This window comes from Microtus pennsylvanicus, chromosome 5 (assembly GCF_037038515.1).
Source record: "Microtus pennsylvanicus isolate mMicPen1 chromosome 5, mMicPen1.hap1, whole genome shotgun sequence".
Classification (NCBI taxonomy): Eukaryota; Metazoa; Chordata; class Mammalia; order Rodentia; family Cricetidae; genus Microtus; species Microtus pennsylvanicus.
The window spans coordinates 82,670,098-82,692,901 of NC_134583.1; the positions used below are offsets into that span (position 1 = coordinate 82,670,098).

Here is a 22,804-nt window from a genome sequence, read left to right on the forward strand (position 1 = left end):
TGCCCACCAAGGACTTAAGATGGGGGTCATACCCAGGCTACCTTCTCTTTCCAGTGATGAGTGCCTCTCTTCTCCAGAGAGCAGGACTGTAATGACACTGAGCTAGGCCTCTCCAGCCATGTGGTCCTTTATCCAGACACCCTGCAGCTAGGAAAAAAGCCCAAATGGTGCTGGGGCACATGGTGCAGCTGCAGCCTGCAGAAGTTACTCATGATAAGTCAGCTGTGGGGGACACACCTTTCATCTCTGCATTTGGGAGGTAGAGGCAGGTGGATATCTGTAAGATTAAGGTCAGTCTGATCTATAGAGCTAGTTCTAGGACAGCCAGGACTACACAAAGAAACCCTGTCTCAAAAAATCAAAAAAATAAGTTACTCATGAGCATTGCGAGAGTTAGGCATGCAGCTATGAACCCACTGGCCTCACTCATTACCACCTGCAATCTCAGGGGAGACAGGGCTGCCAACTCTTAATCATTCCCCAAGGCCACTTTATCTTAGCAATACGGCACCCATTCCTACTCTGGAGAACCCAATACACAAACCTTTGCCCGCTGTCCCTCAGCCCACAGGGTGTGCCTCCTTCCTTCAGTGGCCCATTAATACCATCTACAGTTGGCAGCTCCACATTGGAGTTACACAGACTTAAGGACAACCCCTCCTGGAGCTGTCCCACAGCTTTCCTCTGAAACCTCCTGCCCTTGTCCCTGTGACCCTAGCCACCTCTGACTCCTGTCTCTCCATGCCCCTGGGTGGTGAATCAACTCCCTGTCCAACTTCTAGGACAACTGAATGGGTATTTAGCGCAGGTTTACCCTTCAGTCACCAGTCCCTGTTGCCCATCTTGCCTGGCCTTGTTGTTCCTATGGTTTCTGTAATCAACCTAAAAGGTAGGTAAAGAAGCCAAGGAAATGTTGGTGATTGACCTGGCATTTACCTTGCCATACTCCTCACCACCACTCTGGACAGTACGTTATTGGTCCCTGAGAAACCCAAAAAGCTGGCTAGAAGCAGACCTGATATTTCCTATGTCCCAAGGATGGTGTGTTGCTGGCCCCTGCAGGTTTGAGGATCTAATTAAACTAGGTCTTTAAGGCTGCCACTCTGCCCTGGTTTTTATATTGCTAAAAGCACCCAGATGACCTTGGAAGAAATGTTCAAGGTCAGCATGGCTAAAGAGCTACCCAATTCTAGGGCAAGTTCCAGGACTCTTCAGTGCTGTGGTAGCACAGCTGGAGGCCAGCCCTAGCAGCTCTGACCTAACCTGCCTTTGGTGACAAAGGATATAAGTGAATTTTCATTTGATGTCGAGAAGCAATTCTCTGTCCCCGCCCCCCCCACCAGAGCTGTGTTTTAGCCTTTGGGAGATGAATTATAACATGACTGTGTCCTGCTGAAGATGCAGGGCACAGCTGCTGACTGGGCTCCCTTGCAGAGGTGGCTCTCTAGCAAGGGGTGGGGGAGGACACAAAAGCACTCCTATGCCCTGGAGTAGTACCAGCAGAGCCTCCACAGAAACGGAGGGTTCTAGTATCCCACTACACTCAAGGCAGAAGGGTTGATCCCCAAATCCACAGGGCCTCAATCAGTCCAGGGCCCTGCTTCCCCTCAGATTCTTACCACCTCTTGGTCTTTCCAGCTGCTACAGATGTCTCCCTCCCTCTGGGAGCCCTCCAGAATCCCTCTCCCCATGGCTACATGGGGAGAACTATGTGCCTCAGTCACTGCAAAGTGAGTGGTGGAGTCGGCCTCAGCTTCCAGGACAGGACCCACTTCCAACAAAGGACTGGGAGCTTGGGTGAAGATGCTTGAGCTGAGAGATCCTCCTCAAAATCTGGCACCCTAACCCTGACCAGAGCCTCACCAACTGCCCAGGCTGCTGAGCTGTCCACTCCAAGTTTCCACCCAGTTATGGCACCCCAGCCAACATTATACCAGTTCTAGGCAAGCTCAAGGATCAGGGCGTCAGACAGTCTAAGTGCTCCACACAAAGATGCAGCCTGGAGAATAACTCAGGCTGCAGTCCCTGGACAAACCCCTGACTTGGGTTCCTCTCACAGGCAAGGATAGGATCACTGAGCTACAGGTGCAGACCTGACCTGGGATCCACCAAGGCAGAGATGGATTCCTCCTCACTTAGCATCTCGTGGTCAGCTCAGCTTGTCTACATGGTGAGTTCCAGGCTAGCCAGGGCTACACAGTGAGATGTTGTCTCAAAATTTTAGGAAGTGATGAGTTAATGTCACACCTGCACCATGCTTAGGCAGCTGACAAGGATGCCAGCTGCTGGAGACCTACCCTGTGTCACTGCGCTCACTCCTGGGCACAGTGGTAGACAGCCCTCATGCTTTTCACTTCCCGGGTTCCTACCTAGAGGCACCAGAGCCCATTGTACTCTGGATCAGCACTTCTGGGACAAGCCTGAAACCAATGTGGAGAGACTGCAGCTATGCTCAACTGTCCCCCCCTTAATGGGCTGAGAGCCAAGAGAGGTTTAGGGAGAAAAGTCAGACAAGAGGCAAAAACCCAGGCCATATCAAGGGCCTTGGCACTCGCAAGGTTGGGATGGGGAAACCACCCTGGGCTGGTGGGTCTGCTTGAGTAGTATCATCTGTAGTAATGGGAGGCACTAGGTATGTTTCCAGCAACTAATGTCTGTATCAGCTGCCCAAAGCATCTTGCAGATGCTACATTAACTCAAGTCTTTTTTTAGACATCTCATTGTGTAGACCAGGCTGGCCTCTGAACTCTCAGAGCTCTGCCTGCTTCCAACTCCTAAGTGCTTGGAATAAAGGGACCTGCCAACATACAAGGCACAAGTCATTTCTTTTATAAGCAGTATCCATCAGCCTGCCAATGATAGAACACAGGCCCTGGAGGCATATCCAACCACATCCAGCTACTGTTATTTCAGACAGCTGAAGGCCCAAAGAGAAAAGGGTGTTTTCTTTCAATGTGTAGGTCAGGGAGCTCAGCTTCCATCTCAGGGGTTAAGGGCCAAATAGATAGGGCTGCCCCGGAAGCTACTGGATACCACAAAGATTCCCAGGACTCCCACGCAATAATTCAACTCCTTTTCCCTGTCCCATTCCTGCTTCAGCCTGCCGTGCCCAAGGTCTACCCCCAGGTAATTCTGAGTCTCCTATTTCCCAGTCTTGTTATTTTTAAGCCAAACACTGGTGACTTCTCTGAGATGTTCTAGGCAGGGTGGACATGGGAATCCAGTTGCCTTGGCTCCACTCTTAGTACCCAGGTCACTACATCTTGTCCCAAAGGTTCCAAAGGAGCTGTCTCACAGGACTGGGAACAAAGGCCCACCCAGGTCCATTCAGTAGCCCCAGCTATAGTGTACTATGTTATAAGCATAGCAAGTACTGACAGCTTAAGCACTGAACTTAGTGTCTTGGAGTCCCAGAGACAGATAATGAATCTAAACACGTAGATTCTCATGTTGATGAATTTCTCAATAGTATACCTATATTGAGGGACAAAACAGGTGAGAAATGCAAGTTGCCTTTTCCCACCCCACAACCCAAGCAGAAGGTAATTAGCATCCAGAGATTTTTTTTTTTGGAGAGGGGAGCTCATGCTGATGAGAGGTGGACCCTTGACCAACTGTTTTCCACTAGAGTACACTTACCCGGGGGTGACAGCAGGTGGGATGACCAGAATGACCAACAGCCTGGCCTGGTGCAGCGCCTCAGCCAAGTGAGTAAGCATGTGGATGAGGCCTCTGCAAGAACCGAGAATCAAGATTAGCCCAGAGTACTGTGGGGCTCCCTGGCACCCACTGCTTCAAGAACGTAACAGATAAAATCTTAGCCTTAGGCTCTATCGAAGAACTCCAAGTCCCTTCACAGGGTTTCCCATACCACCCTTCAGTGGGAACCCCTGAAGGGGACTGACGAAAAGGAGACCATACTCCAGCTGAGTTAACCTTTCCTCATACTTGGGTATCACAAGAGAAGGGGTGTTTGGGGGTCACTTAAGGGCTAGAACACTGACCCAGAGGAATCCTAGTTACCTTCAGGCTGAGAAACAGCACAAAACACTTTGAGCAACATACCAGGTAGGGGCCCTGGGAAGGAAGATGGGGTAGGATGCTTGGATTAGATACAGAAAAGCAGGAGGCAAGAGATGGGGGAATCAGATGCGAAGGTGGGAGGCAGCTGGTGGTGGACCTCAAGGACAAATGTCAGCTTCTCTCCATGCATGCTCTGGGAGCCCACTCCTTACGCCTCTAATGGACTGCCCGTGACATGCTCGATACCAGCTGCTTCCCTCAAGGTGGCCATCTTACAGGAGTTGGCCCAATGTAACTCAGGAGGTTCTACTGTTCCTATGTGAAGGAGGTCTTCCCTCCCTCTTGTACAGCTGCACCCTCAGAAACAGCTCCAATAGCATACAGGTTGACAAATTCTACACTTGCAGGGTCAAAGCTGAGTGCCCTACTGGCCATGAGACCTGCCCCTAGTACATCCTGCCCCTAGTACATCTCTGCAAACAGTCTGGAGTCCTCTCTGTGGCCAACTACTGGACAGCAATGGCTTCAGTCTCTCCGATGTGGCCCAAACTGAGCTGTAAGTTCTCAACGTATCAGTGATTATACTGTGACAAATCTAGCCACAAGGGGCTAAGGGCACTCAAGTTCCAGCTGTCTGTTTTTCTTTGGTCTGCAAACTTTGCAGGCTGCAGGTGACAATAAAAGTACGACACAGAGTTTTGGGGCAGCACATCCTCACATTTCCTGCACACCACTTATGCAGGTGGGCAAGGAGAATGCTGTCCATGCTGTCAGAAACCCAGGAATATGGGAAGCCAACCCCACCAAAGAGACCCTTCTGCCTAACTGTAGGACAAACAGCAGGATGATCTTTTTCAAGGACATCCAAGACCTAAGGACTAAGAGGGGCTAAGACTGCTCCAGGGGTTTGCAGAAGACAAGTATGAGCCTACCTCATCCCTCTCAAGGGCCCACAATACAGCCACTCTGGATGCAGGGACTCCACAGAGTTCTAGTGGGCCTGGAAGTAGTAGTGTCCCCATAAAAGACCCAGTCAACAGATCCTGGGGGCAGCCTGGCTCTGAGCCTGTGCCTAGTAGTAGCTAATGCATGTGATCAGAAGCCACTGAGCCCTTTTGGGCTGGTACACTGGGATGAGACCAGTTGAGGGGCACAGAAAATAGGCACTTGGTTAGCAGTTTCTCTCCAACCTTACCAAGGGACCAGCATGTTCCAGAGACAAGGTTACCACAGAGCTGACAAACCTAAAAATCTACTGCTGCCGTCAATAGCCATCACTTCCCCTGCCACTGTTGCCATCCACATTTTGGGGGAGATTACTACTATAAGACCCGTGGTGGTTACCGAGATGAGCCCTGTAAATGGAATTAATTCCTGGCTAACGTCAGACTGCTGCCCATAACATTACCTACTTCAGGGGCAAACAAACTGGTACTTCATGGGGATTGGGGGTTTGGTTCCTTCCCTGAAGAGTCTTAGGTGGGGAATGTAAGCAGAACAGGAACCTAGCAGGACCTGCTCTCATAGGTACCTGCAATCTGAAATTAGGTCCCCTGAAGGGCCTCTAGCCACTCCTGCCATTGTCTGCAGCATCTGCCTAAGAACAGATGACTGTGACAGATGGCAATCTGAAGGAAAGACCCCAGAAATGAGTCACACAGTTCCCTGACACATCTACTATGCTCTGGGAAAGCTGGGCTGTCTCCTGAGACAAAGAGTCATGGGCCCTACCATCACCTTGGATGAAGGGCAGGCACATATGTACCAAACAGGCTGACTTAGCTCTTCAAATCCGAACCAGATGTGTGTCATAGTGAGAGGCAGGAAATGGCAGTCAGAGCAGTAGTCCCCCTAACCATTCCCACGGTGTCTTACCACAGCCATGTCCATCCTGGGACAGTGTCCAAAGGAATCACAAACCAGATGGCTTTTGCTGCTCAGGACCCTGGCCACTACCTATGCCTCAGCCCCATGACTGCCCTGCAAACAGCCGTCCACTGTTCTGAGCACAAAGGCCCAGGCAGGCTGCTTCTACCTCCACCCCTCCTACTGTGGATGCTGAGACTCCCACCCCTAGACCTCCCTATCTGATATTAATGATCCATTGGGAGCCCAGACACAGTGCAGCTGTGACTCGCTGCCTACTTAATGTGCTGAAACACAAATGAATTATCGCTAGTCTCTGATTAATAGATCTGTAGTCTCCAGAATTAAAAGAAGGGATGGCTGGCAGCAGAGTCAGCACTGGTAGGGCTCTATGCCCAGCAAAGACACAAAGCTGGGCCTGGAGATGTCACATGGCTGAGAGTCTGGGGCACCTAACCCTCAGGTCAGAACTGGGGTCCTTCAGGGGCACTGCAGCAGAAAGTTCCCCACAAACTCAGGAACGCATTTCTCCTGTAGTGTTCCCTGGTTGGGGTCTTTCATCAAGGGCAAGGCCCAGGCACACCTAGCTTTAGGAATACCTTCCTCCGGGCTCTCAGAATGGAGGGCCTGGACATCCCTTCATCAAACATCCTTTTCATCCCCGCCCCTACAGTGCTTCATCTAAACCAGGACTTCCCTTGCAGACCACAGGAGAGTCGTGTGGGGATGCTGCCTCCAAGTGGGCAGAGTTGAGACTACAGTCTTCTGTATACAGCAAAGCTTCTAAGAATAACACAAGGAGAGGGAGCCCAGAACCTTGTGAGACAGTAAAGGATAAGCTGTGGCTTAGGAAGCATAAGTGGACTCCCTTACACAGAAGAGAAGTGGAGCTGACTCCTCTACTGCCCAAACACCTGGGCTCTGCAGCTACGGGCTGCACAAACCTCTACTGAGGGTGTGCCCGGACAGCACCAGCCCTAAACAGGGCAAATGTTCTTACGTCATCTTCTATAGGGCAGAACTCCCAATTTGGCAGAGCTAGAAAAGGTATCTGTTTCAGGTTAGGCAAAGAGCCCGAGCTAAGGATCGAGGAGGGGCCTTTCCTCAGTGCTATGGTCAGTCTCCAGCTGTGCTGGAGCTGTGGGCACTTTCCATGATCCCCTCCTTTCCTGGTCTCACTGGCAAAGTGAGTTTCAGATGCGTTGTCTGCTGGCCGGTACTATGGGAGCAAGGAGACGTGAGGACTTGTATAGCCTCCTCCCAGCAGACAACTCCCAAGTGCTTGATATTCTTTCCCCAGTTGACACCGACCATCACACCCCAGGTCTTGGCCATACTCAATCAGCTTCTTTTCAATGTTCCTGGGAGTCTCCTTTGTGCTCAGTGAGGAAATCTCTACTTGGGTTCAAGCTGGACATCTGTAGCACAGACCTGGCCTCCCTTCTCTCACTGAGTCCTCTTGGGTGATGGTCCCTCATTTCCTTTAGCCATTCAGGAGGGGCCTCCAGACTAGCACAGTGATGTGGTCAGGACAATCTGCCTGCCTCATGGCTATTCCTAGCTTCTGAGTAGGCCTCCACCTTTTGCAGGGTCTCATCCCCAACCCAGAGCCCAGAAGCTGAGGAAGGAAGGCCCTCCCAGGCCTATTCCCTCTCCCTTGGTCTTCCCTCAGGCTCCTCCAAACATAGGGGACCACATTCCCACTCACACATGCTTCTGGCTCAGCAACTGGCTCCAGACCTCCACCACAAAACCATCAAAATGCTGGTTCTGAAAGAAACAGGCAGGTGAGGAGAAATGGGAATCTAGGAGGATTAAGGGAAGACAGGAAGAAGTCACTGGCTCTGCCACCTGGCAAAGTAGCTCAATCACTTACTCACAAGGCAAGACCTAAGTCTGCACTACACATTCATTAATTCCTCTGAAGTAAGCAGCATGGGGAGGAGGTACACATGGCAGCCAGAAGGGCAAAGGTGCTCAGTTGCCCACACTTCTCCACCCTTGCTGTAGCCCAGGCATACTGATGGCCAGCAGGGATGGGCCCACCCCCCACCCCAGGGAGAGTTATGGGGTTTTAGCCAAAGGAAGCTTTCTGGGCCTAGAGACAAAAACTATCCCACCTTTGGGACTCCCACAGCTATGAGCAAGAGGGGGTATAGTCTGAGTGGGGCTTATGCTATTTACCCTGGATGAAACAGGTTGCAAAGAAGACATCCATGAAAAAAGTCAGGCAAGAGGAGCCAGGTCATACCACTTGTAATCTCAGTCCTGGAGGTAGAGGCTGGTGGATCAGAAGTTCAAAGCCAGCCTCAGCTCTACATAGTGAATTCAAAGGTCAGTCTGGGCTATGTGAGATACTGTCCCCAAAAACTTAAAATAAAAAAGGCCACTAAGATTGTTTAGCAGGTAAGGATGCTTTCTGTCAGGGCTGAAAACCTGAGTTTGATGTCTGGAATTCATGAGGCGGGAAAGAATAACTCAGCAAGTTGTCTCTCTGCCCTCTACAAATAAGTGTGCCATTACATGTACACACAAAAATAAATAACTAATTCTTTCTTTCTTTCTTTCTTTCTTTCTTTCTTTCTTTCTTTTTAAAAAAAAAATAGGCACTGGGCATGGTGGCGCAGGTCTTTAATCCCACCAGTTGGGAAGCAGAAGCAAGTGGACTTCTGTAAGTTTGAGGTCAGCCTGTTTACAGAGGGAGTTCCAGGCTAGCTAGGGCTATTACACAGAGAAACTCTGTCAAAAGAGCCAAAAAGCCAGACAGTAGCAGTGCACATCTTTAATCCCAGCAGTCGGGAGACAGAGACAGGTAGATCTCTGTGAGTTCAAGGCCAGCCGGGTGTACAGAGAGAGTTCCAGAACAGACTGCAAAGCTACAGGGAAACTCTGTCTTGAAAAACCAAAAAAGAAAAAAAAAGAAAAAAAAAAGAAAAAAAAAGAGGAGCCAGGTGTGGGCCCTTTGGGAGCCTCAGTCAGAGAGGGAAGCAAATGAGGAGAGTGGGGAGTGGGAGGTACAGCCTGTTGGAGAAGTGGGGCCTGGTGGCTGGGTTCCAAGCTTTATGGGAGCTTACAGGTCCTGAGGAGTGCACAGGTCTCACCTTTGCCACCTGTACCACAGTCTTGCCGAGTTCTTCTATTTCATCCTCACTGTCTAAGACATTCTGGAAATCATCGTAAGTCCAGTCTTCAAAGAGAAGCCGGGGCACTGGTAGCAGGAGAGAACACACAGAAAGATTGTGGCTATGAAACACTGAATTACCTTCTGCTACTTGTTTGCAAAAAGGTACCCCCTTGGCTCTCAGACCAGTGACAAGCAGGGAGGCTATCCAAGGCAACTATGGATCTATACAGTACAGATATCCTATACACACACAGCCTAGCAGGAGGAGGAGGGGGACAAGGAGATGCTAACATATCAAATACTCCTAGGGCTCCACCTTTCAGGAAATTGGCTGGGCCAGACCCCAGTTCATTTAGATCCTTGCTGCTGCTACTCTGTCTACCTCAATCTGACCTGGTAGCTTCCACTCCTGCACCACAGGAGGGGAATGCCAGGCCCCTTCCTGTCATTGCTTCTGAGCCTCCAGTAGTTTCCCCTAAGCCTGAGTCCCACAGGCTTCCTCTGCTGTCCTCAGGTTCGTGCTGTTCTTTGGGAAAATTTTCCTCCCCATACCAGCTGTGAGCTTCAGAGGCATAGGAAAGGTTGGGACAAAGTCACCCTCAGGCAGGCCCAGCCTAGGGTCTGGCTCCAGGAAACTCAGTAACGCTTGCTGGACAGGAAGAAAGAAGGAAGAAAGAACTATGCAGGAAAATCACCAGCCAAAGAAGGAGGTGCTTGTTGGTGGTCAAGCTTAGCTGACTGCTCAGAGCATTCAGGGGAGAGATTTACCCTCAAGTGGCATAGCCTAGATGGGATGGAATGTAAAAGGACCCTAGGTCGACCCTCGGAAGGTTGTGTCATCTACATAGTATGGCTGAGGCTGCTCTCCTGACCATGCCCAGGCCTGCCGGACTCACCTATGCGCAGGCCTTTGGCATGCTTTTTGACAGCTCGCATCCACCCTGTTAGAGATGAAAGGGACAGTCTGTATACAGCATATGTCCAGTCCAAAGATCCAGACCATTGCCCACTCCTGTCCCAGCCCAGAGGCAGCCTTACAGTTACTCCTATCCTCTATCTCCTCTACACCACTTCCTGCCCCCAGTCCCTTCCTCCCATCATCTTTCCCAGGTCTTCATGGCATCGGAGAAAGCCATTCTTGGTCTCAGAACTCCAAAACCAGCTATCCCTCTCCTATCAATTCCGTGGTTCAGCTGTGTGGAGCAGGCCCCTCAAGAGCAGGTGTCAGCAGTGAGCTGTCCTTCTCTAGCCTATGCTCCTCTTTGGACACCAAAGGCAGAGCACTAAGGAAGCGACTGACAAGGGGGAGCCAATCACTTCACTGCTCAGCTGTACAACTTGCCTTCCTTACGCTCACATGCAGCCCTGACATTCATGAGAAGGAACAACAGCTCCTGGGTCTAGATTCAGAAAGGAAAGGAAAGGAAAGGAAAGGGCATAAATTCCCAGTGCTCTTCAGTCTGTCATCTACTGGACAGTCTGTCACCTCCTATAGCTGACCACACAGAGGACCTTACAGTGGTGACCACCTCAGGGACTATCTTTACCTGGCAGACCATGCCTCACACTGTGGGCCCAGCCATGTGGTGTGAGACGGCAAACTACATGTCCCTCCACTCACACCCACGTACATACCTAGTCACACTTGACATCTCTCATGGTCACACTCCTACAATCACATCCAGAGTCATACCCACATAGGCCTTGAATTTATAATTCTCCTGCTTCAACTTTCTGAGTAGCAGGGATTACAGGCCTATAACAGCAGAGTCACAATCAGCATATTCACACTAATACTCACTAGTCACGATACCTAGCTGGGTGTGGTAGCACTTGGGAGGAAGAGACAGGTGGATCTTTGTGATTTCAAGGCTAGCCAGGGCTACATAGTGAGACTCTGTCTCAAAAACAAAACAAAACAAGTACATAACCAGAGTCACATACTCTCAGACACACACAAACACATCCACACCCACACATAGTACACTTTTATACTCACACAGACACATGTGCACACTATCATACTCTTCTTAGCCCTCAGGGCACACAGATAAAAAGAAGTGGAAAAACCTTGGTCCACATCATGGAGGCCTGTGATTTCAAACATCTCACGACCACGTCTCTTCAGCTGTAGCCAGACTGGTGAGATCTGTGTGAACTTGCTCCCAAAGACTTTGGCAACATCATAGCCATGGCTGTTCCACTGGTAGAGGAAAGAGAGGGGAGAGAAAGAACAGTGTTGCCATGCTGCCGTCACTTGGTGCTCTGGACATGTCCAGGGCAGCCGTCAGTGGTGTGGAAGAGCCTTCTGTCTATGGATTGCTTTTATTGGTTAATGAATAAAGAAACTGCTTTAGCCTGTAGTAAGGCAGAACTTAACTAGGCAGGGAAAACTAAACTGAATGCTGGGAGAAAGAAGGCGGAGTCAGGAGAAGACATATAGCCCAACTGGAGACAGACACTGGAATTTTACCTGGTAAGCCACAGCCTCGTGGTGATACGCAGATTAATGGAGATGGGTTAATTTAAGATATGAGTTAGCCAGAAATACACTTAAGCTATTGGCCAAACAGTATTGCATATAATATGGGTACTGTGTGATTACTTCAGGGCTGAGCAGCAGGAGACAAACAAGTGGCCTCCTACTACACATCATTATCAACAGTGCAGGACTTGAGCTACCATCAGTTCCCTGCCTGGGCTTCCTTCTCTCCCTTTACAAAACTCCTGGGATTGTAACCCACTGCCTGGGATCTAGGCTGATGTCCCTTCACTGAGGCTCTACAAGCCCCTACTTCGACTAGACAGCCCTAGAGTCCTCTCTACACTCAGGAGGAATTGCTGGGGGGAGGAGGATCACCTGAAGCCACAGGGAGCAAGCCCGAAGAAAACCATGGTACCCTCCCCTCTGACATCTCTATGTTAGCATCTCTCCTACAGTCTGACAGGAGCAGCAGCCAGGGAGAAAACACCAGCCAGGAGGACAGCCCGGTTTGGCACCACAAAACTTTGACTTACCGGAGTGACATAGCCTAGGACCTCTCCAGCAAAGTTTCTCTCCCGAGCCCTTGCTGAGCAGTAGCTACGATGTTCAAGAACCACATCCTCAGCTTTGATGTCTGTCACCACCAGACCCCGCTCTTGGACAGGTTTATCTGAAAACTGAGTCTGAAACAAAAGGGAAAGAAGAAAGCTGACTGATATCTGTTCTCTCCATGAAATGTGGCATTAGAAGCAGCAGGAGCAGCAGCAAGTCTGTTCTTTCTGTTCGGCTGCAGACCATGTCTCTGGATTAACATGGCACCGCTCATCTAAAGACCTTATAGGTAGAGGACTAAGGCCACTAATTTAGAAGGGCTCTAGCACTCAGTGAGCAAAGCAGCATTTGCCAGGGGCTATTCAACCCTTAATCTGAGCTGGAGATCTGGCAGGAGGCTACTGTGGCTCCTTCTACATATGAAGATTGACATTTAATCAAGACCACTGGGCATCTAGGCACCATAGGTCTATACACTGAGGATGTGTCAAACATATGCTATCCCACTGGCCAAGCCCTACCTGCATCTCCCAACCGGGATGCTAATATGCCTGCCTCTACCCCACCGCTGCTCCTAGAAGTCTTCCATCAGGTTCTCAGCTGGCCAGTTCTGTCCACACTTTGGGGGCCCATTGTAGCCTTCCCTGATTTCCCAGTGTTTGACTCCCTGGTCTTCCTGTGAGAGACAGAGTTTCTATTGCTGTGATGAAACACCACGAATTGAGAAAACTGGGGAGGAAAGGACTTTATTGGTTTACATTTCTGTATCACTGTTCATCCCTGAATGAAGTCAGAACAGGAACTCAAATAGGGCAGGAACCTGAAGGTAGGAGGCAGGAACTGATGCAAAGGCCATGAATGGGTGCTGCTAACTGGGTTGCTCATCATGGCTTGTGTGTAGGCTGCTTTCTTATAGAACCCAGGACCACTGACCAGGGATGGTACCACCTACAATAGGCTGGACCTTCCCCCATCAATCACTAATTAAGAAAATGCCTTGCAGGCTTGCTTACAATCCAATCTTATGGAGGCAATCTCTTAATTGAGGTTCCCTCCTCTTGGATGACTTTAGCTTGTATCAAGTTCACATAAAACCTTCCAGCACAGATAGAGATGCCCAGTGTATGGGTTCTCTGCCCCAAAGTACAGAGCATCTATCGGTTCAGGCCTGGGTCATAGGTATGGTCCTGTGTCAGCAGCCTGGTCAGCAGCCTGGTCAGCAGCATGGGGACTACTGGGGCTAAGGAGTGATCTGGATGGGGGACCGCGTTTGGGTTTGCAATCCCTAGAAATGTCCCAAAAGAACAGCACAAGGGTCATGACAGAAACACAGTTTGGAACTGTAAAGATGAGAGAATTCAACAACCATGGAATAGTGACATCAGACAGAGGATGGAAAATGTCACAGCATACAGAGTCTGAGTAAGGAGGATGGATAATGATACCAAAGGGCCTGTTGCTTCCAGTTCCAGAGGCTGGAAACTCACAGCCTCAGCGAGAGTCATTCCCAGAGTCACGTAGGCTGCCTACTGGCACAGTACTAGCTTGTCAGAAAGCTGTGTAGGCGCCAGGAGCCAAGACACTCCTGGTTCACAAAGGTCCCAGCCAGGTAGACAGGCTAGCTCTTAGCCACTGTGTTCACCTCAAGTTCCCTACCTTTTCCAGCAGCATCTTTGAGGCAGCTTTTTTGGCATCTGACTTTGACAGGGTGGTGTGAACGGAGCCACAGGCCAGAGCAAGCCAGAGGACATGAAGAAGTGGCCACATGGTGGGCGTGTCACAGAAGGAACCAATTTCTAGGTCCAGGGGGCTGCAGAAAGAAAGGAGTACATGAAGGCAGATGACCAGAACAGAAATACAGCATGAACAGACAAGTGTACTTATACTAATGGGGCTTACGTCCTCAGGGCCCTTAGGTCAGCCCTTCCTACTAAAGTTAAGCCTCTAGACTTCTAGATTTCCCTGCCCAGATCACCAGGTCCCCTCAGACAATTGCAAGCTGTCCAAAGATGTCTTCCCAACACAAACCAGCCAGCCAACTAGGAAAACTGACTCCCACATTCCCCACAAATCTAAAGAGACTTCAGTAGCAATGAGGCTGAAGTATGAAATAATGAAGTCATAGAAGGTGCTAGAACAAACTATGGACAACTACTTATGTAATCCCAGGGCAGAGAAGCAGTTTTCAAGTATATCAATAAGGAGAAAGAATACAAAAGAAAGTATCACCAGAGTTCAGTATTTAAAAATGTGTAACTTTCAGGGCTGGAGAAATGGCTCAGCAGTTAAGAGCACTGACTTCTTATCCAGAGGACCCAGGTTCACTTCTTAGCACTCACATGGCAGCTCACAATTGTCTGTAACTCTAGTTCCAGGGGATCTGACACCCTTACACAGACATACATGCAGGCAAAACCACCAATGCACATGAAATAAAAATAAAGTTTTTAAAATGTGTAACTTTCAAAGCTGGGCACTGTGTCAAGTGCCTATAGTTTCAGCTACTGGGGAGGCTGAAACAAAAAGCTTGCTTGAGCCCAAGGAGATCATGGCTCGCTTGGGCAACACAGCAAGACCCTGCCTTAAATTTTTTAAAAAGATAAGTAAAACTTTCATTTATAAAGTAAAAAGCAGCTGGGCGGTTGGTGGCACATGCCTTTAATCCCAGCACTTGGGGAGGCAGAAACAGGTGGAACTCTATGAGTTCAAGACCAGCTTGGTCTACAAGAGCTAGTTCCAAGACAGGCTCCAAAGCTACAGAGAAACTCTGTCTCAAAAAAAAAAAAAAACAACAACAAAAAACCCACCTTGTTTGGGACACATTTGACAAATTTCTACCATAATATTTAAGAATTTTTTTTTTTTTTTTTGGTTTTTCCAGACAGGGTTTCTCTGTGTAGTAACCCTGATTGGCCTGGAACTCACTCTGTAGACCAGGCTGGCTTTGAACTAGAGATCTACCAGCCTCTGCCTTCTGAGTGCTGGGATCAAACACCAGCCAAGGAAATAAAAATAAATTTTTATTTTATAAAAAAAGCCTGGTGTGGTAGCATGTGCCTGTAACCCAGAACTTAGAGAGGTAGAGGCAGCAGGATCAGGAGTTCCAAGGTCAGATATGGATGTGGAGGCCAGTCTGTTACATGAAACTCTGTCTCAAAAATAAACAAGCAAACAAATGGACCAAAAAGACATTCCAGTAAACAACATCCCACTATAAATACAAGAAGAGGTTTCAAATATAGAGATACTTAAAAGCCCGGGAATAAAGAAACAAAACACAGATGAAACATAAGATGGCGTCTCCACTCAGTATGTGAAGGGTTACAAAGAATGCTTCCTGGGAAAACAACTCACTTGGGCTCAGCGGGAGGGCTCAGCGGGAATTTCGCTGGGAAAGGCCTTTGAATGCCAATGTGGCCATAAATATTACACTCTCCACCACACACTTCCTTCCTTTTACAAGTTCCACTTCAAAGAACTTGTCCATCTGTCGCCCCACCCCCCCACCCCCGCACCCCCGCCCCGTTCCCCCTCCCACCCCGCACAGGAATCAAGCTTAGGGACCTAGAACCTCTGATACTGGAACTCAAACGAGCATGACGGTGCCTATTATGGTGATCAATGCAAAAACACCACAAACTGCATTCATGCAGCACAGCCTGTTGTCACTTGCTTGAGGCAGGATCTTATTAGGAACATCCCAGCTGGTCTCCAACTCAAGATCCTCCTGCTTCAGCCTCCCAGTGACAGGACGACAGGCATCCACACACCGTCATCCGAGCCCAGCTGTCTTGTTTTTATGTGCATAGTGCGCACATAAAGTATATAAGGAGCAAAAGTAGAAGCTGATAGAGATCTACGGGTCGTTTCCTTTCACCTCTATTTTCTGCTCCGATTTTTCATTAGTTGTACAATTCACTTTTAAGTTCTAGGAGATTCTGGATAAACATGGACCATCTGGGCTGTCAATCCTTCATGGGACTTCAAGACAAGGTGTGCAGAAGTGTATCAATCTAGTTGTATGTTTCTGGCAACACACAGTTTACTAGACCAAGCCAAAGAGCTCACATAACCCCAGGAGGGTTCCGTGGAGACTGACCCAGCTCAATAGATGAGCATACAGTTTTCCTCTGTGGTCAAGAGCACCTAAAGATGCCAGAATCCTAGGCTGAAAGGCTCCAGAAAAGGCAGCCAGACAGAGTATGAGCCATTAACAGTACCTTAGAGGCAGGTCCACTCCAATGCCTGCCCACCCATTCCCAGGACCTCCTGGGCTGGCTGCTTGTTTCCCTTCTACTTCCCGTTGCTGTCACTTCCCTGAGACTGCTCCTGGGGTGACCTGTGGAAAGCTAAGATTGTGGCCGTAAGCCTCGAGGACACCCACCAACACACCTGTGTGGACTTATGACTAACAAGTGGTCTTTGAGTAAGGCAAACCAGGAAGATTCCATTAACTACAAAACCAGCAGAAAATCTAGACCTCAGGCACTGAGGACTTAGGAAAAAAACTGGAGAGTATATAAAATAATACTGGATGCTTGAAGCCTCCAGCAAAGGCACTGTTTGCTCTAAAAACTGGCTGTTTAGGGGGGTAAGATCTATGATTCTCTCACCCTGGTCTCCCATCCCACCAGTTTTTCCTCCATGACAAAATGAGAATTAAGAGGAGATAATTCTGTATGTCACGTTACCCAGCTCGCCACCCTGTCTTCACAATTGTGAAGCTTCAACTCCGAGGTTCGTAGCCCCAGGGAATGGGAAAACCTGACCACAATATAGGCTTGGGACCAGTGGCCCAGAAAAACATACAGCTTGCTTGGCCAGTGTGAGCCTGTGACTACCCTAGTTCCCAAGGATGTCTTTAGTCTCTGCACCTACACAAGCAAGGCTTCTCTCCCCTGGGTGAAGAACTGGGTCACAGAAGGAAAGTAATAAGAAACCAGGGGTAAGTAGTCCAGGACTGAGTGTACATCCAGGTTCCCTGTGATCTTGAGTCTCTACTAATATCTGTTATCTAGAACTGCAGCTGAGCCTCTGTTCACCTCGTCAAAAGGCCCTTGGCCTACAAGCTCCTTATCCCCTGGCCTGAGACCTTATACCTACAGGAAGAAAGGGTGAAAAAAGCCTAGCCTGGGGGCCCAGGCCTAGAACCCCACTACTTGGGATTTGAAGTACAAGGATCTAAAGTTTAAGACCTGCCTGTACTAGACTTCTAAACCGGTTTAGATCACTCATCAAGACCCTTTCTCAAAATAAGGAGGAAAGGCTGGGAATGTAGCTCGGTAATTTGGCACTTTTCTAGAACACACAAGGCCTTGCATTCAACTCCAAATGCCCACTTGCCAAAAAATAAGGGAGATGGGATGCGCTGAAGAGATGGCTCAGCAACTCAAAGGATGCTCTGCGCCTGCAGAAGACCTGAGTTAGATTCCCAGTATTCACAGCAGATGCTCACCACCACCTGTAACCCCAGCTCCAGGGGATCTGACACCCCTCTCTGATTTCTGTAAAACATCTGCATTCACATGCTCACACAGACACAAACATCTATGTGTACTTAAAAAAAAACCCAAAAAAAACAAACAACTTTTTAAGGGATAGAGAGATGGCTCTGTGGTTAAGAGCACCAGCTGCCCTTTCAAAGAACCTGAGTTCAATTCTCAGCATCCACATGGTGGCTTACAACCATGTATAACGAGATCTGGTGCCCTCTTCTGGTACGCAAGCATACATACCAGCAGAACACTGTACACATAATAAATAAATCTTAAAAAAATTTTTTTAAAGGCAGGGGTCTATCTGGACACATGGAAAAAGAAAATAGGTCCATTAGCTTGTGTCTGGCAGCAAGGCAGAACCAGAATCAACACAATACTACCACCATGTACTTACTGCTCATAAACATCAGTCTCCAACTTTCTAGACCACCAGGGTGTGGATGGGTGAGGCATGTGAAGGGCGCCCAAGCTACTGCACCTTCCGTGGCTCCCAATGCCCAATTATCATCTCTCATCATCATTAGGGCAAACTCTCCATCATGATCTTCATATAGCAGACTCCTAGGGTCTTACAGTATTCTCACATCAAAATGTGTTTTGTCCTCCAGCATTAATGACCATCCTTTGGGCAAAATATTCTGCATGCTTGAGTTTTGGCCCCTGCTTTATACCAAGCTAACAATGGAGAGCATGCTACAGGCCCAGAAACTCTGGGGCTACAGATCCCATAGCACTGGAAGGACTGTCTTAGTGAGGCCGACAGTTACAGCAGAAGCTTTCAAATCTTCCTCAAGCGGACTTGAAGCAATATATGTCAGGTGCTTCCTACAAAGAAATGCATTAATGTGTGCAAACTGTATTTATGTGTTGCGTGTGTGCAGAGTTAAAGAAGCTAGTCAGAGTCGACTTCAGTTCTCTTTTAAGAACTAGCTTTCAGGGGCTGGAGAGATGGCTCAGCAGTTAGGAGTGCTGGTTGCTTTTCCAGAGGACCTGGGCTTGATTCCCAGCATCTACAAGTCAGCTCACAGCTGCCCAACTCCAGTCTCAGGGGATCTAATGACCTCTTCGGGCACTGCCAACACTCGGAGCACAGACAAACATGCAGAACTCACACACACACACACAAATGAAGTTGGTGAGAACACTACAAGTGGGGTAGGCTGGAGAGATGGCTCAGCAGTTAAGAGCATTGGCTACTTTTCCAGAGGATCCGGGTTCAATTCCCAGCACCCACATGGCAGCTCACAACTGTGTGTAACTCCAGTTCCAGGGGCTCTGACATCCTTCAGACAGACAGACATACCAGCAAAAACACTAATACACATAAAATAAAAATAAATAAACCACTTTTTAAAAGTAAAAAAGGAAAGAACTAGCTTTAGACTGGGCATGGTGGGTCAATCTGAGATGCCAGCACTGGGAAGATGGCAGCAGAAAGATTAAAAGTATAAGGTCTTAAAAAACAAATGAGTACAAGGTCAGTTGTACCTACGTAGTTGAGTTCAAGGCCAGGCTGGACTAAGAGATCCTGTATCAAAACAACAATAATAACAAAAAGATGGCCTTTGGCCCTCGGACTGATCTCCTGCTTTGGTATTGAAAGACTTTTGAGGGATGCTGACTGATGTGCCTGACTAACTGTTAGCTACCACCACCTATTAGTGTTTTAGTGCCAGGAATCAAATCCATGGCTCCACACATACTAAGCAAACACTGGGCCACATTTTTATCCCTCTGAGTTCTTTAATAGATTCACTGCTCTTATAGCAAACATGACAGTCATCCTACATTCTTACTTTTGAGGACACATTTAGGAGCAAACTGTTCATATGAAACGGCAGGTGAGTGCATGGTTGGAAATGAAGGTGACATAAGAAACAGGATGATCACAACCCCAGGTGACATTTATTGACCGTATGCTGCATGCCAAACCTGGTGAGTTACCCACAAGTTCTCTCCACAGCTCAGGACCCAGGTATCAGTGTTGTTCCCATTCACAGACGAGGAAAGCAGTGCAGGGGGCAGCCCACTAAGCCTTGGGGCTATGGCTACCACACCATGACCAAGTGCACAAGGCAATGCAAACATGACCACTAAAAGATGGCTCAAGTTCCAGCTCCGTCAAGAGCACACTGTCTCTTGGACCCATGGGCGCCAGTCTAGAGGCCCATGGAAAGTCCTTTGGAAATGTTCCAGGATAGTCTTCAAGGTCTGAGGGTGTGCTGAGGGTAAGACGCGGCCTCATGCACCCAGCAAACCTGAAGGAACCCACACAACTTGCTGTATACCCTCCTACCTCAGGCTGGGCTTGCCAGCCACCATTCTGCCACACTGAGCTCATGCCTCCACTATGGCCCCACTAACTTGTTTGCACACTTGTGACTCCACAAGTTATGTACACTAACTCACACAACTGACAACCTCTGACCCTTGCTCCTCCACACGCAGCCACTGACACATGTTCACACTCATTACTGCCGACGTGCACACACACACTTCCTGTCACTTCTCCTCCTACCCCACCCCCCTTTTTTCCGACACAAGGTCTCATAATGTAGCCTGCTGTCCTGAACTCACTGTGTAGACCGGGCTGGCTTAGAACTCACAGAGACCCATCTGCCTGCCTTTGCCTCCCACGTGCTAGGATTAAAGTCCTGTGCCATCGCTTCCGGCTCTCTCCTGTCTATATAGTGACTTGTGAATCTCACAGTCTCATATTACTGTTTGCTCGAAAGCGCCCTCACGTTAACACGCTTGCCCTGGCACTCCTACACAAGGACAAGGTCACATTCTCTTCCGGACTTTCTCTCATCCTGGCACTTACTCTTTCACCCTTGTTCCCACTAACACAGTTGTTCCTGTCCTCACACTCATTCTCGCCCTAGCAAATTCATTCATCTTCACACCTGTTCTCACCTCACACATACACATTCGGGCCCTAAACTGCCGCTCACCCTCATTATCAGCTCACTTTACACACTGACACACTTGTTTCTCACTGTCACACCTGCTCGTTCTCACACTAGCTCACACTCACCCTCATATCTGCTCCTTCTCACACTAGCTCACACTCACCCTCACACCTGCTCATTCTCACACTAGCTCACACTCCCCCTCACACCTGCTCATTCTCACACTAGCTCACACTCCCCCTCACACCTGCTCCTTCTCACACTAGCTCACACTCACCCTCACATCTGCTCATCCTCACACTAGCTCACACTCACCCTCACACCTGCTCATTCTCACACTAGCTCACACTCACCCTCACACCTGTTCGTTCTCACACTAGCTCACACTCACCCTCACACCTGCTCCTTCTCACACTAGCTCACACTCACCCTCACACCTGCTCATCCTCACACCTGCTCATTCTCACACTAACTCACACTCACCCTCACACCTGCTCATTCTCACACTAGCTCACACTCACCCTCACATCTGCTCATCCTCACACTAGCTCACACTCACCCTCACACCTGCTCATTCTCACACTAGCTCACACTCACTCTCACACTAGCTCACACTCACCCTCACACCTGCTCATTCTCACACTAGCTCACACTCACTCTCACACTAGCTCACACTCACCCTCACACCTGCTCATCCTCACACTAGCTCACACTCACCCTCACATCTGCTCATCCTCACACTAGCTCACACTCACCCTCACACCTGCTCATTCTCACACTAGCTCACACTCACCCTCACACCTGCTCATTCTCACACTAGCTCACACTCACCCTCACACCTGCTCCTTCTCACACTAGCTCACACTCACCCTCACACCTGTTCGTTCTCACACTAGCTCACACTCACCCTCACACCTGCTCATTCTCACACTAGCTCACACTTACCCTCACACCTGTTCGTTCTCACACTAGCTCACACTCACCCTCACATCTGCTCATCCTCACACTAGCTCACACTCACCCTCACACCTGCTAATTCTCACACTAGCTCACACTCACCCTCACACCTGCTAATTCTCACACTAGCTCACACTCACCCTCACACCTGCTCCTTCTCACACTAGCTCACACTCACCCTCACATCTGCTCATCCTCACACTAGCTCACACTCACCCTCACACCTGCTCATTCTCACACTAGCTCACACTTACCCTCACACCTGCTTGTTCTCACACTAGCTCACACTCACCCTCACACCTGCTCGTTCTCACACTAGCTCACACTCACCCTCACACCTGCTCATTCTCACACTAGCTCACACTTACCCTCACACCTGCTTGTTCTCACACTAGCTCACACTCACCCTCACACCTGCTCATTCTCACACTAGCTCACACTCACCCTCACACCTGCTCGTTCTCACACTAGTTCACACTCACCCTCACACCAGCTTATTCTCACGCTAGCTCACACTCACCCTCACACCTGCTCCTTCTCACACTAGCTCACACTCACCCTCACACCTGCTCCTTCTCACACTAGCTCACACTCACCCTCACACCTGCTCATTCTCACACTAGCTCACACTCACCCTCACACCAGCTTATTCTCACGCTAGCTCACACTCACCCTCACACCTGCTCATTCTCACACTAGCTCACACTCACCCTCACACCTGCTCCTTCTCACACTAGCTCACACTCACCCTCACATCTGCTCATTCTCACACTAGCTCACACTCACCCTCACACCTGCTCCTTCTCACACTAGCTCACACTCACCCTCACATCTGCTCCTTCTCACACTAGCTCACACTCACCCTCACACCTGCTAATTCTCACACTAGCTCACACTCACCCTCACATCTGCTCATTCTCACACTAGCTCACACTCACCCTCACACCTGCTCCTTCTCACGCTAGCTCACACTCACCCTCACACCTGCTCCTTCTCACACTAGCTCACACTCCCCCTCACACCTGCTCCTTCTCACACTAGCTCACACTCACCCTCACATCTGCTCATTCTCACACTAGCTCACACTCACCCTCACACCTGCTCCTTCTCACGCTAGCTCACACTCACCCTCACACCTGCTCCTTCTCACACTAGCTCACACTCACCCTCACACCTGCTCCTTCTCACACTAGCTCACACTCACCCTCACACCTGCTCCTTCTCACACTAGCTCACACTCACCCTCACACCTGCTCGTTCTCACACTAGCTCACACTCACCCTCACACCTGCTTGTTCTCACACTAGCTCACACTCACCCTCACACCTGCTTGTTCTCACACTAGCTCATACTCACCCTCACACCTGCTCATTCTCACACTAGCTCA

General features: G+C 49.2%; 1 protein-coding gene across 1 annotated transcript in view; it reads right to left on the reverse strand.

Moving 5' to 3' along the window:
- The window catches only part of Chid1 (chitinase domain containing 1), a 40,310-nt gene that overhangs the window by 17,113 nt on the left and 393 nt on the right, over positions 1 to 22,804 (reverse strand). The window contains exons 2-8 of the mRNA XM_075972787.1: positions 13,707 to 13,860; positions 12,032 to 12,181; positions 11,084 to 11,216; positions 9,910 to 9,954; positions 8,991 to 9,097; positions 7,598 to 7,659; positions 3,640 to 3,732 (exon numbers count right to left, since the gene is read on the reverse strand). Coding sequence (XP_075828902.1) covers positions 3,640 to 3,732; positions 7,598 to 7,659; positions 8,991 to 9,097; positions 9,910 to 9,954; positions 11,084 to 11,216; positions 12,032 to 12,181; positions 13,707 to 13,817 — 701 coding nt within the window. The 5' untranslated portion in view covers positions 13,818 to 13,860. The remainder of the gene's footprint in view (positions 1 to 3,639; positions 3,733 to 7,597; positions 7,660 to 8,990; positions 9,098 to 9,909; positions 9,955 to 11,083; positions 11,217 to 12,031; positions 12,182 to 13,706; positions 13,861 to 22,804) is intronic.